Source organism: Gossypium raimondii, chromosome 3, assembly GCF_025698545.1.
Source record: "Gossypium raimondii isolate GPD5lz chromosome 3, ASM2569854v1, whole genome shotgun sequence".
Classification (NCBI taxonomy): Eukaryota; Viridiplantae; Streptophyta; class Magnoliopsida; order Malvales; family Malvaceae; genus Gossypium; species Gossypium raimondii.
In genome coordinates this window covers 10,047,069-10,064,819 of record NC_068567.1, presented here as the reverse complement: position 1 = coordinate 10,064,819, position 17,751 = coordinate 10,047,069, and the positions used below count along the sequence as shown (strand labels likewise).

Here is a 17,751-nt window from a genome sequence, read left to right as displayed (position 1 = left end):
AACAAATCATCAAATTTAGATATCAAATGTAAGAAGTTAAAATAAAATATTATTAAATCTCATGTAATGACCTAATGGTTAGAATATTCATCACCCAAATATAACTTAAGCTCAAGTCGCACTGGTCGAGTTGTTTTCTCCTCTTTATAATTCACAAAAATATATATATTTACCAATACTTTACAATCATCCACGTCAGCATCACTCACGCGCACAGCTGAGAGTGGGTTTAAACTTGAACTTACAGAAACTATAAGAAGAAGGTCGATTTTGTCGCCTCGTGTCATTACTGAGTAATAAACATAATATTTTAATCATTTTGTATTACAATAATATTATTTTATATTTTATTTAAATCCCAACGCCGTTCTTATCAGTCATAATTTTTTCAAGTGGTCTCTCTCATTTTTCTCAGCTTCCATTTGCTCAAGAAAAAAAGAGAAAAGCTCGAATTTTGGTTGAAACATATAGAAAGCAAAGCATGATGATTTTATGAAAGTGGTATTCCAACGTAGAAAAGCATAGAATCTCTCTTTTAAAAGATTCATTCACTCACCAAAAAAACAAAAAGAACAAGAAAGTTTTCTCTTCGGTTTTCCCTTTACTAAGATAGAATGTGAAGAAGAAGAAGAAGAAGAAGAAGAAGAAGCAAAGCTGTATAAGTTAAGGGTTTTTCAAAGGTAATTTAGTTTAGTACTTTTTTTAACATCTCTCCCGGAGATGGGTAATCTGAATTCTTTGTTCTTGTTCTTGTTCTTTTTTTTTCTCTGCATGGAGTTCTTGTTTCAATTACTACCATATATGGCTGCGTATAAATTTGCTCTGTTTTCCAGTTAAGTCATCTTCTTTACTGAGTAGGGTATTCTTTCATGTTTCTTTTCATTTTGTTTTTCTGTGTTTTTCTCCTGAGAATTTGCAGGTTTCCTTCTGAGATGTACAACTTGGATTAAGGAATATTCAGCTTCTCTTTTGGTATTTTTATAGGATGAATTTTGCAGCAAGCTCTCACTAGTTTCAAGCTTTAATTAATTGATTGATTGTTAAAATTTCTTTCCTTTGTGGGATTAATATAGTGATAATGACTCCTTAGTGATAATGACTAATTAGTTAACTGGAGTAAATTCATTTACAATTTCCCACTTTACTATTATTATTTACTTTTAATTCCTCTTAAGAATTGACGGCCTTGATAAGATATTTGCAACAAACAGTGGTGATGCTGCTGATAGTGAGGCTTAATGGCAGTATGTAGACTGTTCCTGATACGGATGTTTCGGAAAAAGAAAATGTTAAAAATCAAATCCTTATGCCAATTCATAGTTGTTTTGGTCAATTTTGTTCTTTGCTGTTACATTGGTAGTACTAATTCTAATCATACACTACCTTTGGTTTGGGTCTTCGGGTTTGAACCAAACATATCCAAACTAAGCATTTTCGTAGGGAGGAATGAGAATTGAAAGGTATCAAACATTTAAAGCTGTGATTCACAAGGGATGCATTATTCTGTTGTATGATTTATTCCCGGATTGAAGTCTTAGAGGGATTGATCCTTTAAGTCGAAAGATTGGGCATAAGTAGTGTTGCAAACCCGTCTTATGACTGGTAGAGTTAAAATTACTAAGCAAGAGCTTGAGAAATGCCTTTACTGGATTAGTAGTTGAGGTTTGTTGCATAGCTTGTATTAATTTCAATACTTCAATGTTCTTTGCTCGATGAAGTTTATAAAGATACATAGATATATATAAGAACATATAATGACGCTAAAATGATTTTGGATTCTCCGTATTTGCATTATTAATTTTTCCTCCACTTTATTTGCAGATTTTTGTTGCCATAATGTGAACCTGATTTCCATCCACCTAGGATTGCCAAATTAGGCAACCTTAACTACAAGCTAAATCATCAAAGAAGACCTTTTCTTGTTTTCTTCGGAAACAGTAGTTACTCTTCTTGTCGTGCACAAAGATTGAAGATATCGTCTATCATTGTAATTTACAGCTCCTTTGCTTGCTCCTCAACTACAAGCCGTTTGATATAGAACTTGTGAAGCTAGGCTTTTCAGTTTGTTTGTTCATATTAGGTAAATGTTCGGAAAGATTTCCTTCCTTTTCGGTGGCTTGCAATACTAGAGTGCACCTTCAGATACATTTCACATGTTTCTGGCTGATTTGATGAATCTTAATAACTTGCATCTACATGTTTAAGTCAATCTCTTTTCGAGAGAATATGAAACTTTTTTTCTTACATAATAGTTAATGTGTATCTCCTGATAACTGAGCTTATTCTGCTTTGACACAGAAAGAGAAACACATTCGGATTATTGTGAAGCTGCGGTTTAAATGGCTAAAGTTTGTTGGCCATACTTTGATCCCGAGTATGAGAACCTGAGTGTCAGAATAAATCCTCCAAGGTTCTACCTTCTTTATCCACATGCCTTTTTTCTTTTTCTTCTTTGAGGTCTGTTATCGTTATTGTCCCAAAACAAGCAACAAAATTCAACAACCTTGATGGTTGAGTCACTATAATTCCTTGGATTTACAGTTTGCAAAAATATGCAAATCGATCAAATGTTATGCTACCGAATTGTGTTTCTGTGTTATAAGGGGTTTTTTTTCCATATAAAAGGACAGAGCATTGGAGAAGATTTCAGGCACATTTAGCAGTGAAGACCTTTCTATAGTTGTAACTCTTTGTTTCTCATACCTTTTCCGGCAGGGTGTCCGTCGATAACACGAGTTGCAGTGACTGTACTCTTATAAAGGTAAATTTCAATACAAAACAAACTTAATGGGCGGTATCAATCATTCTTAGTGCTAACAGCTAAATCATTATTTGCATATAGGTTGACAGCGTGAATAAACCCGGAATATTGCTGGAAGTTGTGCAAATACTATCGGACCTTGACTTCATTATTACCAAAGCTTATGTCTCCTCTGATGGTGGATGGTTCATGGATGGTAGGATAATGATATATACTAGATTTGTTCTGTTTATGTTAGGCGATAGAGCTTTGTTCCTATATTATGGAGGTCCTTTCAACTATAAAGCAGAATGTAGTTTCATCCTTTCTTTACTGTTAAACAGATCAATTACGGATAAGCATCAACGTATATGGCTATAGCAGTAGCAGGAAAATGGCATTATGTTCCTCTCCCCCTCCGTTTTTCTCTTCCCAATACTGAGTACTTGACACTTTTTTATTCTTTGCAAACAGTGTTTCACGTCACGGATCAACAAGGAAAAAAGATCACCGATGGAAAAACCATTGATTACATAGAGAGGGTATGTGGTTTCTTTTCCTCTCGAACTTCTCTTCTTTTTTGCTAAATTATGATGCTTGTAAAATGGTGTATTTCTCCCTCTCTTTCCGCTCTTCTTGAGGCCTACTACCATGTTATGCATTCATAGGACACTGTATTTTTATTTTAACAGGTTCTAGGACCTAAGGGCCACACTACAGATGGGATGAAAGACTGCCCTGGCAAACGTGTCGGGGTGCACTCTTTTGGTAATCACACTGCAATCGAACTCATTGGAAGGGACAGGCCTGGTCTCTTATCAGAGATCTCGGCTGTCCTTGCCAACCTTCACTTCAATGTTACTGTTGCGGAAGTATGGACGCATAATAGACGAATAGCATGTGTTCTCTATGTCAATGATAATACCACGAGTGGGTCTGTGGATGATCCCAACAGACTGTCTATTATGGAGGAGCAGCTTAAGCACATCATGCGTGGTTGTGAGGACGATGACAATGTGGCTCGTACCAGCTTCTCCATGGGATTCACTCATATTGATCGCCGGCTTCATCAAATGCTGTTTGCTGATAGGGATTACGAAGGCGGTGGAGTGACAACTGAGGTTGACTATCCTCCATCCTTCAAACCAAAGATCACAGTTGAGCGCTGTGAGGAGAAAGGATACTCGGTTGTTACTGTCCGGTGCAAAGATCGAGCTAAGCTCATGTTTGACATTGTCTGCACGCTCACGGACATGCAATATGTAGTTTTTCATGCTAACATCTCATCCAACGGTCCTTATGCTTCACAGGTAAACCCATCATTTCTCATAATCTTTCAGAAAGGACCAGAAGAACTTCCGTCCATGTATTGTATCAAATTAGGTTATATGTGCATAAGTTATCCTAATGTCTTTCGAATCGTAGGAATATTTTATTCGCCACATGGATGGCTGCACACTTGATACTGAAGGAGAGAAAGAAAGGGTTGTTAAATGTCTCGAAGCCGCCATTCATAGAAGAGTGAGTGAGGTGAGTAGAATGTACCTAGCTGAAATGTTGCATTTCGTACACAAAATAAGCAGAAAAACATGATCCATGTAACGAATGCAGGGTTTAAGCCTGGAGCTTTGCGCAAAGGACAGAGTTGGGTTGTTGTCCGAAGTAACAAGGATTCTCCGAGAGAACGGATTGTCCGTTAGAAGAGCAGGGGTGTCAACAGTTGGGGAGAAAGCAGTGAATGTTTTCTATGTTAGAGATGCTTACGGTAATCCTGTAGATGCAAAGACAATCGAAGCACTTCGCAAAGAAATCGGACAGACAATGATGCTAAACGTAAAGAAGGATCCATCAAGTACGAAAGCACGGGAGGCAGAGACCAGCGGATGGGCTAAAACAAGCTTCTTCTTTGGGAATTTATTGGAAAAGTTCTTGGCTTGAAAGAAGAAAATCAATGTCAAATGTATAGAATAATGCTAGCTATTGCATATCAACCATGGGAAGAACTTGTTATCCCTAGTTTGTTTAAAAATAAATGCTTGCGAATTGTGAAGCTTGTGAGCCTAATCCACTTCTGTTACTCTTACTGTATACTAATTTAACGTTAATATCCAAACTCCAAAACAGTCGGATATAAAATTGAACATGGGAATTGAGTTCGTTTCTTACTACATCCATAAGCCCCTTTTTTTTTTTTTTTCCCTTTTAGGCTTTTTTTTTTAATTTAAGAAAATAGTTCATGCTTTTCCCCTCTCTCTCCTAGGGTTGGGCTTTTTCAATTTTGTTAAGTTTAAGGTTAGAGTTTTTTAAGAGTTTAGGGTTAGGATTTAGAGGTGAAATCGTGAAAGTTTATAGGTAGATTTGAGGGGTTGAGATGTGATAATGCACTTCAGAATACATACATTACATTCCATATGTTATGGCATAATAGGACTATTACATCAAAAATCCATCCTAGGAAGTCAAGTTTTAGGGTGACAGTGCTTGATACAATCACGGGTCGAAGTAGACTTACATCGTTAATTTATCCCACTAAACTAAATAAATAACCAAAAACTAAAAGAACAAATAAAAAAAGAAAAACTGCTTATATAGTTAATTTATCGCACTAAACCAAATCAGCAGTTTTCAAAGTCGAAATTCAACTCCAATTTACATGAATAAAAAATGGGTTGGAAATTTGAATGCTTCTTTGTTGAGTTTAGAATGGCTTTACTAGTTGTTCAAGCATGCGTTTGACTTGGACCGGGATGACGGAATTACGTACTCCGAAGGCACAAGAAATATGATTGTTTTCTTGCATTTCACTCTATTTATTTATTTATTCCACTCGCTATAAAAAAATTAAATTTCAAATATTCTAATCTCAATCTTTTTAAAATTATATCTATATGTATACATTTTTAATGATAATAAATAGATCTTATTTATGAATTAATCGATTAAACTAAAATTTTTATTTTAAAAATACATTGATTAAACTAAAATTTAACGAGTTATTCAATCACATACCTATCATAAAACAAAAATCCTCGTACTTAGTATAAACCAAGAAAAAGAAAAGTTGTTTTTCAAAAAAAAAATTTATTGTATATGACCAAATTTTAACACATTTCAACCCCTTGAATATATAACAAAGACCATGTCATTTTACCAAATACATATACTTATTAATATTTTTACTATATCTAATATTTGTTATTTTTATAGTGCTCGCCATTATCCGTTTCTGGACTGACCCACTATCCAGTTAGGGCCGACCCGACTCTTCTTACTTCAAAAGTATATAGCTCATTGTCATGTAGTTCGCCTGCATGGTTCGCCCATGCACTTCTCCACAATGCAAGTGAACTCATACTTGGGAGACACGTGTTAATCTTAAGAGAGGGTATGTGTTAACATGTATTGGGCCTATTTGATCCTAGTACATCACATCAAAGGATCGTACCTTACAAATACGTAAATAAACCCTCAAGAGAGAGGAGGAAAAACGAATACTCAACAGTTATAATTATTTTTTAATAAAATCGACCTGTTCAACCTATGGACTAACTAAACTTCTTATCAGTTTAATTTTTAATTGATTACTTTAATATTATTTTTTATATAGAAAGAAAATTCATTAATTCAACAACGAATGAGGATTTTCTCATGGTGAAGTTAAAAATTGCTTTAAGAGATAAAAAAATGAATAATAAAAACTTTTGGAGATCAAAGTACAATTTTATCATTATATTAATTTATAATTTCATAAAATTTGAACAGACCATATAGCTAATTTATCATTTTTGGGAGGCCAAGACACCTACTTGCCTCCTGAAACTTCCCCAAGTCAACTAAAAATATTTGTAAGGTTAAAATATGTCATGAGTTTTTAAATTTCAAGTTCAATTGTTAACACTATTAAAATTCTTTTGCTGAATTCAGGTTCATTACAATGTGATCTTTTTAGTTATATGGTTACCAAGTGAGTTTTTTTTTTTATTATTTCAAAATGTCACACCAATAAATCTAACAAAAAATAATAATAGTCTTGACAGTTGAACTTAAATTTTAGAAAATAAAAGTATAGAGATTAAATTCCCAATTTGTAAAGAGTATAGGGTTTATGGCATATTTTAACCTATTTGATGTTAATTCGGTTTATAATCACTAAAAATAAAAAGTGGAGAAATCTCATTCTATATGGTTACTTCTGTTTGGAGTTATCTGTCATTACAAGTTATTATCAATAGTGGAATTATAATTATCCAACTATGACCATATAAATTACAGAATTTAATATTGAGTGTTCACAGCATATTTAAAATAATTATTTTGACATGTTATGTTTAGTAATGTTGGGTGGAATCAAATTTTAATATTATTTTTCCAAAAAATAATTAAATTGAATTCAAAAACTGCTTTCACTATTTAAAATATATAAAAATTTAATTTAATAGATATTTAAAAACAAAATAAAAAATAAACGAGACATATTATTAAAAAATCAAGAGTATATAAATATAAACATGGTATTAGCTGTAATAGCCTGGCTTTCCTTAATTTGAGCAAAGATTGATTTCTTCCATAATTTCATCCTTGCATAAAATAAATCAATAAATGAAATGATGCTACTTTTAAACTTCAAGCATTAGTAATGGGCAATTATATATATTAAATTTTATCATTTTAACCAAATAAAAAATATTATTAAAATTATATTTTTAAATATTAGAGGAACATACTCATCATAAATAAATTTCCTTTGAGTTTGCTTTTATTTAACATTAATGTTGAACTATTTTAAATGTTTTAAGCAGTAAATAAAAGAGGAGTATGGAATGTTTATTATTATCTTTTAGATTAACTTGGAGAAAAGAGAGCAAAGTTTGAGTGGCTGAAATATCTCATCTTTTTAAGTGCATTTGAAATTGCTGGAAGATTTGTTTACGAAAGTTGTTATCAGATGCTTATTTAAAATATTTCAAGTGGTAAATTTAATTTTTGAATGAGAGATAATTTATTAAAATATTAATGAAGGAGCTACTTTTATATGCAATTTTTAAATTTAAATTTTACATGATAAAAATTTAATTATTTTAAAATAAAAAATAAAATTTTGGACAAACATAATTTTTTAACTGGGTTAATGAGTTCCTAGTCCCTACTAAGTCTTAAATCACTTTAAATGCATCTTCGGCTTTTTTTCATGAAATAATTGGAGGCACTAATAAGTGTAGTTAATGGGTGGCTTATTGTGCTTGGTAACAGGCTAGCCAGTCCAATAATTCTAGGTTAGCCCTTCAATAGTTTTATTAACCGTGCTATGCATATGGATGGATTTTATTTAAGAGTCAGAATTGCATTTTGCTTCCTTTACTAAATGTTATATATTCCAATATATGTTCTAAATCAACATACAATGTCAATGAATATGCTAGTGATTTTTATGTAACAAATTTGTTTTATCAACATTTAAGATTGAATTATTTATCATAAAGATTCAATTTGAAAATTTTAAAAGTTCAATCGACAAACAATAATTGCAACCAAATATGCCAAAAGGCACCGAAGAAGACGGTGGTGGCTGATTGGTTGATGATCAGAATACCAAAAAGGTTTTCTTCAAAGGAAAGAAAGGTGAGGAGGGCATTGAGATCTCGGTGGATCTGTCACCGGAGCCTGTGTTTTCATGGAAAGATAGGTTGTTGAGAAAAAGAGCCTTTGTATCTAAGAATTTTTCCATGTATTCTAGGAATGGGATTGAAGAGGACCTTGAACTTTTTGAGGGAGACAATACGAAATCCACAATGAATGGAATTCCAACAATTGAATTTTTCGATAGGATGCAATAGTTATTGATGATGGACATGTCTAGTATGGTGGTGGGGAAGCTTCCTGGACGGAACACAAGGTATTCAACCTTACCTAATTGGATTTCTATCCTCTAGAAGCCATCTTCGCTATTTCAATTCATGGATATTGAAAATAACTATTTCTTAGCTAAATTCCAAAGTTCAAAGGATTATGAGAATGTTCTTACCCAGGGACCTTGGATTGTGTTTGGGCAGTATCTCACGGTTCAGCCGTGGACCCTGGATTTCAACTCGTTACAGTCATTCCCTAGTGTGGTGATGGCTTGGATTCGGCTCCCTAGCTTGTCGGGATTCTTGTACAAAAGGAAAGTTTTGGAGGAAATATGTGGGCTGGTTGGCAAAGTGGCAAAACTTGACTTCATGACCGATAACAAATTGAAAGGAATGTTCACTAGGTTAGTGATATATGTCAACCTTGATCGACCACTTGTCTTGTAAATCCTAATCAATGGTAGGATGTAGAGAGTGGAATTTGAGTCGTTGCCAACTGTATGTTTCTCATGTGGTCGGTATAGACATGTGAAAGACTCGTGCTTTATTTCTACTATAGATCTAAGCAAGTCAGGTGAGAAGAAAGCTTCGTCGAAGGCGCGACCAATAGGTGAGGCGACGGTGGAGAGGGTAGAGGCATTCAGGCCATGTTGGTTGAGCAAAAACCTTGGCGGAATACAAGGGACAGTAGGAATCAACGGCATAAAAATTAGGATTTTGATTCGGTAGGATCTAAATTTAAGGTTTTGCCTGGCCTTGACAATAGAGACGCCGAGATTGAAATAGCTAAAAAATGGAAACTGTTAACAAATTTCCAGAAATGGGATTTTTTTTTTTTTGGAAAATCTCACATGAGACAATTTAAAAGGAAAGAATAAGGTGGATGTTGGGCCATCTAAGGCGAACATGGGAGCATTAAATAGAATGGACCAAATGAAGGCTATTGGGCCTGGAGAGAGGGGTGACGTTGTGCCTATGGATGAAAGCGGGTCTGGTATGGAGGTTGGAGAAACTTAATTAAGACGAGTGGAAAGAAGGTCGGTCTAGAGTCCAGGTCAATTTTAGAGAAATTGGGACTAGTGTCTACAACCCATACTAATTTTTTCCAACAAGTCGTTAGTCCAACCCAAACAGAACGCCTTGGTGATCCCCGATTCAACAGCTTCTTTGGAAATGCATGTGTTACAAGTGGCATCCACACATATGATTGAAGATGATGTCATTTCTCTATTTCTATATGTTCTCTAGTCTAACACTACATCATATTTCAACCCCACTTTTGAAAGACCGGTGGACTCACTTGTAGAATCATCTGTCGGGGTCTTAGATTTGGGAGGCATTTAACCATCTCTTTTAAAGAGAATTATGACCTGAAGGCTAGTGGCTCCCCAGAGGGTGAGATCTTTGGGGATACAGGTATTGATCAGGTGACACCGAAAGGGCATGGTTCTGAGAACAAAAGCAATCTTAACCATACTAGTAGGCCTTTTAATAGGACCACACGGGAGTGTGGAGGTTGATTTAAACTCATAGGGAATTTCAAGGTCCCAGTGTCAAAAATAATTAACTCGATGGTCAACTTATTAATTTTCAGATTCAATCTGTAGCTGGTAAAGGGGAGAAGGTCACTGGTGGTAAGCATCATGCGACAATGGCTCTGTTTGGCCAATAGAGGTTAGTTTCACTATTTGTTCATTTAATATTATTATGAGTTTTTCTATTTTTGCATGGAATTGTCAAGGATGTCCCAGTATTAAATCCTCGCGTATTTTTCGTGTGTACAACCTGGAGTTTAAGTCTAATATTGTGGGACTTTATGAAATGAAAGTTAGTGGGAGTAAAGTAAACTCAATTATTGTGAAACTTGGTTTCCAATTTTCTCATCGTGTTGAGGCAATTGGTTTTTCGAGAGGAATTTAGATTGGTTGAAGAAATCATTATGTATTGAGGTTGTTAGAAGTTACCCCCAATTCATTTTGACGAGGGTATTTGATAGCTCCCTTCGACATTTGGCTTTAATCGCCTTTGCCTATGACAATCCTGACAAACAGAAGTGGGGACTTCTTCGGGAAGGATTGAAATTGACTATTTACAGCGAAAAGATTCCCTGGCTAGCGATCGGGGATTTTAATACTATCCTCTTGTCTGATGAGAAAAGGGGTAGGCGGGTCATAGGAATGAGATACTCTTTATTTGGTGAGTTTTTAGAATCATGTGAGCTTCATAATTTAGGATTTAGAGGTCCAACGTTTACTTGGCATAAAGGTGGGGTCATCCAAAGGTTAGATAGAGTAATTTGTAAAGAAGCGTGAGTTACTGCTTTTCCTAATAGCTTGGTGACTCACCTTTCGAGGCCCAAGTCTGACCACGGGCCTTTTTTTCTTTCTCCTAAACCAAAAGTTAAAATTCCCTAAGGACGTCCTTATAAGTTTCTGGCTGGTTGGGTCGAGCATCCGAAATTTTTAGATTTTGTTAAGAAAAATTAGAGTTTCAATAGTAGTATAACAGAATCTCTCGCTTGTTTCACTTCTTATATCTAGGTTTGGAACAATGATGTGTTTGGGCACATTGAAACTTGAAAAAAATATTTACCTAGAGGCTCATGAGCATTCAGCGGGAGTTGGACCTAGTGCATTCGAATCATCTTTTGCAATTAGAAATGGAGGTGCGCAAAGAGTTGGAAATTGTTTTGCACTTCGGAAACGGAAAGCTAGGTATGACTAGTTGTATTTGGAAGATCATAACACCAGTTTTTTACATAGGCGCACTTTATAAAGGAGGAAATTTAATAGGATCAATGCTTTGAAAAATGATAAGGGAAATTAGATTTTTTATGAAGATGAGCTTCAATATGAGGAAGTTAGTTTCTTTCAAAAGTTTTATGGTGAGAAACCAGGTCCGATGAGAAGTCTCCCTCCAAGTTCCTTTCCTAAATTAGAGGATAAGGAGGTTCAGTTTTTGGGAAAGTCGGTCACGAATGAGGAAATTAAGAGAGCTATGTTCAATATGGCCCTTTAAAAGCACCAGGCGGTAATGGGTTCCACGCTTTATTCTTCTAGAATTAGTGGAAGCAAATAGGTAACTCTGTTTGTGAATGGGTTAATGAGGTGTTTGCTGGAGATACTATTGATCCGGATTTGAATAACACCTTAATATTCCTTATTCCCAAGGTCTAGAGATCTTTTCATAGTTTCGACCAATCAGTTTATGCTCGGTTCTTTATAAGTTGGTTATGAATATCATTTTCAATCGGTTTAAAGTAGTCTTTCCAAAGCTAATAGCTTTGGAACAGACAGGCTGTATAGCCAATAGAAATATCACAGACAACATCATCATTGCACATGAGGTAATTCATTCTATGAAGAGTAGGCAGAAGAATAAAAGATGGTTGGTCATCAAAATAGATTTGGAGAAGGCATATGACTGGGTTCGGTGGGAGTTTATTGAGACATCTTTACAAGATACAGGTATCTTAATTTTTCTCATTAATGTCATAATGTCTACCATTACGAACTCTACTATACAGATTCTATGAAATGGTGTCCCTTTGTAGAAATTCAAGCCAGCCAGAGGTGTCTGTCAAGGGTGTCTGCCATCTCTGTACCTATTTTTCATGTGTATGGAGTGGCTTGGGCACAACATACGTTTATCCATCGACTCTAAATAGTGGACTCCGGTTAGATTGACCCGTTTAGGCCTAACTTTTTCACACATTTTTTTAGATGATCTCATATTATTTAGCCACGCTAATGTACAACAAGCCAAGATTCTTAAATGAATATTGGATAGATTTTGTGAGTACTTAAAGGATCGAATCAATGTGCGAAAGACCAACATTTGGTTCTCCAAAAAGGTTAATGATGTTTTAGCTAGGAGGCTTAGCAATATCTTTGATTTTCATAAAGCGCATAACCTGGGCTTTTACTTGGGGGTGTCCCTATTTCACGAGTAGGTTACCAATAGTACATTAAGTTTTTTATGGATAAGGTTAGGAGCAAGTTGCACAGTTGGGATGTATGACAACTTTCCATAGTTGGAAGGGCCACACTTGCTCAATCAATCCTTTTAACGATACCCAACTATTTTATATAGTCCATGATGATCCTTAAGGGACTCTGTGAGGAAATTAAACATTTGGTTACGCAATTCATTTGGAGGTCTTCTAGTAGTGGGAAAAATGGCCATGGTCAGTTGGGAATCCATTTGTCAGCCTCGACAGTGGTTTGGGCTTAAGGCGGTTACAACAGCTTTCATGATGAAACTCAAATTTAAGATTATTTTAGATTCTGATGCTTTTTGGGTTCGTGTCCTTATGGCAAAATATAGGATCCAAAATGGCTTACCAGAGACTTTGGCCCAAAGAAGTGGCTCTTTTCTTTGGAGAGGTTTATCAAAGGTATGGTTGCTCATACGAGAGAATTTACTTTGGTGAGTGGAGGATGGGATCAGTATCAAATGCTAGAGGGACCCTTGAGTTCCTATTGTTGGGCCTCTTTGTAATTATATCCCATCTCACTCCAATCTGGTGACGTTCTACCTTCTTAGGGATATGGCCACTAAAGAAGGGTATTGGAATCTTGATTTTTTTCGACTTTGGCTTCTAGACGAGATAATTCGAAGGATTGTAGGGATTCCCCCGCCACATCCAACAATAGGTTCGGATATAGTTACATAGGGTGGTACAACAATAGGATCCTTCACACTCAAAAGTGCTTATGGGAGGATTTGGGAAGGGTCGTAGAATCCAAAAGAGGAGGTTTGGCAGGTTCTGTAAAAATTCAAGGCCCTCAAAAGGTTAGGTACTTCATTTGGCTTGCCTTTCAGCAACAACTCCTTACTAACGTGGAAAAAGTAAAAAGGCGCATTGGTTATGATAGTTTTTATGGGTTTTATCGTCACGGGTTTGAAGATGTGCTACATGTTTTAAGATATTGTCCTGCATCTAGTGATATTTGGGAGTATATAGCCCCAATAGATAAGCTATCTTGGTTTTATTTAGGTGGCCTAGTGGAGTAGCTAGCAGCAAATCTACGGAACCATCAACAGATACATTTGGGGGACGTTGATTGACAATGAATCTTTGGTCTCATTGTGTGGCGTATCTGGAAAAATCGCAACCTTCTCACATTTCAGGATATTCTATGGAGTGCAAGGAAAATTATTAAAGTTTTCTACAGTTGGGTCAAACAGTATGTCTCCTTTAACAATAAGGTAACAAGGGCTGATTTGCAAACTACAAGCTCACTTTCTTCCCTGCGCGGTAATTGGATTTGATTAAGGTTAGATGGTGTGGTCAAATTGGATATCGCATTAGCTGCAACAGGGGGAGTATTGCAAAATAGAAATGAAAGGTGGATCATATGATATAACAAGTATTTGGGATTTTATTTTGTTGCTGAGGCTGAGTTATGAGGCATCATGGATGGTTTAGCGTTTCTTCTAGAGCAGAGATATGATAGTGTGCTAATTTAGACTGATAGCATAGAGGCAGTCAACGCAATTCATGATCAGTCTCCTAATAGTTTAGATTCGTTGTTGGTTAGGAGAATTCACAATCTTTTATCGAGAATAGGACATTGGATCCTTCGGCATATTCCTAGGGAGGACAACAGGAAAGCTGATGGAATGGCCAAATTTGTACAAGAGAGGAGAGAAAGACTACATGTGTTTGAGGCCTCCCCTTTAGAAAATTAGATTTATTTTAATGTAATTTTTTTTGGATTTTTATGTTCTAAAAAAAAACATTTAAGATTTAATTTTGGTAAGTTGAGTCATGGTAAATTTTGATATTCTTAATTTGAAATCTTAATTGATATTAAATTTAATATTCAAAATTTGAATCCAAATCTTTTCCCATATTAAAAAAAATGGAAATTCTAATTTCAAATTTCCTATCTCTTTTTCTATTCGCACTGCAATATGTAATTGACCGAATTGTAATAACAAATTTGTCGCTTCTGTCCTCATCTTTATTTGAAACCTGAGAAATCAATAATCTCATTTTACCCCCCAATTGGCTGTGAAATTGAGATGCATGTAATAGTTGTTAAAAAGGAAAACAAAATCACACACAAAAAAATTAGGGGGAAAGGGGTAATATAATTTTTAATCCTTAAACTTCGTAATTCAGTCTACTTAGTACATATACTTTTTTTTATCCTATTTAATACTTAATTGATCGATAAACTTGACAAATGTAAAAGTTTAACGCATGACACTCTGAGATTGTGTTACGTTGCCACCTGAAAATTAAGAGTATATATTTTAAAAGCTTTCAAATGATGTGCTGCAATCTCAAAATGAGATGTCATCGAATCTTAATAGAATTCAAGTTCAGGAATCAAAATGGACCTAATTACCAAATTAAAATATTAAAGTAAACAAAAAAATACAAGTACCAAAATGAACTTAATTACCAAATTCAAGGACTAAAATTATATTAACCAAAAAAAAGAGAAAAGAATGGGTCAATTGTAATGGCCACCAAGAATACAAGATTCAGATATAGATATAGGAATCAGTAAATGGTCCCCTCTTGCTTATAGCTGTAACTAAAATCCCTATAAAAAAAAACTCCATTACTGGGGCATCTCGTTTATTTCATTAAAAAATCATTTTAATAATCAATTTTTATTTATATAAAAAATAAAAATGAAATTTAAATACATGAAATCTTATGTTTAGAAAAAAATAGAGGGAAAAGAAAAAGGAAGAAATGGTCCAAAATCCATTTAAAAATAGTGAAGAAAAAGAAAAAATGATGAAAAGGTAATGGTCCTAAATCATGATAAGTAAAATGGTTTGGGCATCAACATTTGTATTTTAGTAATTTTAGATAAAAGATGGGAAAATGAAGAGATAATGAGATAAGTAAAATGAAAATAAGAAATGGAAAGGAGAAGATAAGAGGAAATTTGTGAAAATGATTCGTTTCCTAATTGTCCTAAATACTTTTCCTAAAAATAATATAATATATTTCACGTACCTACAATTTCATGCAGAAAGTCATGGCCTCAACTCAACTAAATTATTGTGTCATAAATTCATGTAAAAATAATATGACCCATGTAACTATTGGACTTCACCATCACCTTTTTTAAATTAGTGAAGGCAAAGCTTAGAATTGTTTTGTACAATGGACGGGATCTTTTTCTTTTGAAAAAGTAGATATAGAGTCGGATAGGTGGATTTTTTAGAACGATTATGGTAATTACCTGTTTCTTCTCGCTTCACTCTATTTTACCATATTAAATTATTATTTTAGTAAAAATGTATGTGTAATAGAAAGTATTATTATGTTTTATGTTTAAATATTTTTGATAAAATGTTACACTTGATACTTATACTTTCATAAAATGTCTAGTGTGGTACTTGTATTTTAAAAATCATATTGAATCAGATAGAAGTAGGGTAGAGTCGGGCAGACGGGGATAGATGCATCCAACATCCATCAATGTGGTAGTGGTTTTTAGGATTTTACATCCATAGTGAAGTAGGATAGATGATGGAGCAAAACGTGCCAACTGTGTAGCAATAGTGGATCTACCAACATTCGCCTGCTCCACTCCATTGCCATTCTTACTCAAAATGTGCCCATATGTCCCCCCTGGAACTATTTATGAGCTGAGATACTGGATAAAAATAGTAAGTTCGAAAAATGAACTTAAACAAAAAAAAAAGTTAGGCCCATTTAAAATATGGGTCGAGCTTGGATTTCAATATTCAATGCTTGAGCTTGACCTGTTTCATACTTTTGTAATATATTTATTTATTTTATATATTATATAATTTATATACATAATTAAATATGTAAAAATACAATACAATACTATGTAAACGTTACAAAATATATCAAGTTGTCTAAATTTTAAAAATAATTCCATTATAGGTTTTATTATATTTGCTTTTTTTTATACAATGCTTAAAATTTCACATAGTCCTTCCACAACCTTTAAATAGGAGAATAATGTACTTCAGTGTACTTGAATCCATATTTTTTTTACACTGACAATAATATAAATACCAATTAAACTAAAACTCAATTAATAACCTAAAATATATTTAAATTAATTATTTAATTAATTAAAGTTTTAGGGTCATTTTCAAGTCCAACTAGACATGAACATATCGTACATAAACCAAACCCTACCCCAACCCCACATCTCTGTAGTCCCACTTCTTTATCTCAAAAAGGAAAATTTTATTTCCCTTAATTTTACCCAATCAGAAAATAAAATAGTAATAATGACAAAGAAAAAAGAAAGTACAAATAAACTTGTTCTTCTTCCCTTCCTCGTCCTGCGGCTTCGGTTTTAAACAAGGTTTATTATAACATTTAGCACTTAGAAATTTTTTTTTTAAAATTTGGTATTTAAACTTTTTTTGGTTCAATATGGTTCTTAAGCTTGACATTTTTTTTCTAATTTAATATCTGAATTTGAAACTTATTCTTTGTTTAGTACTAGGGGTATTTAAGTTTCGGTTAAAACCGAATCAACCGACCAAACTAAACTAATTAAGTTAATCGGTCAGTTAACCGATCTAATTCAGTTGGTGGTTGGTTATCGGTTAATTCGATTCGAAATCGGGTAATTAACCAAATTAACCAAACTTTTAAACAACTAATAATATATATTACCAATTCGGTTAATTTTATTTTGGTTAATTCGGTTAAATAAACATTACCGATTTATTTTTAATATGTTTTATACTTATTTTAACAAAAAAATATAAAAATTTTGGTTAATTTGGTTAACCAATTGAACTAACTGAAATAGTTCGGTTAAGTTAATATATTTTGAAAAAATTTCGGTTCGATTAATGGTTAAAGATTTAAAAAGTTCGGTTAACTCGATTACTACTAGTTCGGTTCGGATTGAACACCCCTATTTGGTATTGAATATTTTTTTAGATGCAATTTAGTATACTTTTTCCTAATTTGACATCTATTTTTTTGGGTCTAATTTAATATCTAAACATGTAAAATGTTATACAAATTACTCAAATATACTAATAATGTTAATATAAAATAAAATTAGCGTCAAAGTCTCTTCCTTTAAGAAATATAAAATAAAATTATTGCTTCAAAATTCCACAAATATATATATTTATTTCTTTTTCTATTTCTTTTTCCCAAATAGATTAGAAAAAAACAGTAACTTGTTA

The 17,751-nt window shown here is 33.8% G+C and overlaps 1 protein-coding gene across 2 annotated transcripts; it reads left to right on the top strand.

Moving 5' to 3' along the window:
• The first annotated feature begins 380 nt into the window (after positions 1-380).
• Positions 381-4,804, top strand: LOC105797109 (ACT domain-containing protein ACR3). Of its 2 annotated transcripts, XM_012627043.2 has the most exons (9): positions 381-680; positions 1,822-2,080; positions 2,299-2,410; positions 2,716-2,761; positions 2,843-2,957; positions 3,215-3,282; positions 3,433-4,050; positions 4,166-4,270; positions 4,352-4,804. In XM_012627043.2, exons 3-9 carry the CDS (start codon positions 2,340-2,342, stop codon positions 4,676-4,678), a joined length of 1,350 nt encoding a protein of 449 aa, XP_012482497.1. In that variant the 5' UTR covers positions 381-680; positions 1,822-2,080; positions 2,299-2,339; the 3' UTR covers positions 4,679-4,804. The 2 variants fall into 2 exon arrangements, with proteins under 2 accessions (XP_012482497.1, XP_052484061.1); XM_052628101.1 differs by lacking the exons at positions 381-680; positions 1,822-2,080 and having other exon boundaries at positions 2,626-2,761.
• The last annotated feature ends 12,947 nt before the right edge of the window (positions 4,805-17,751 follow it).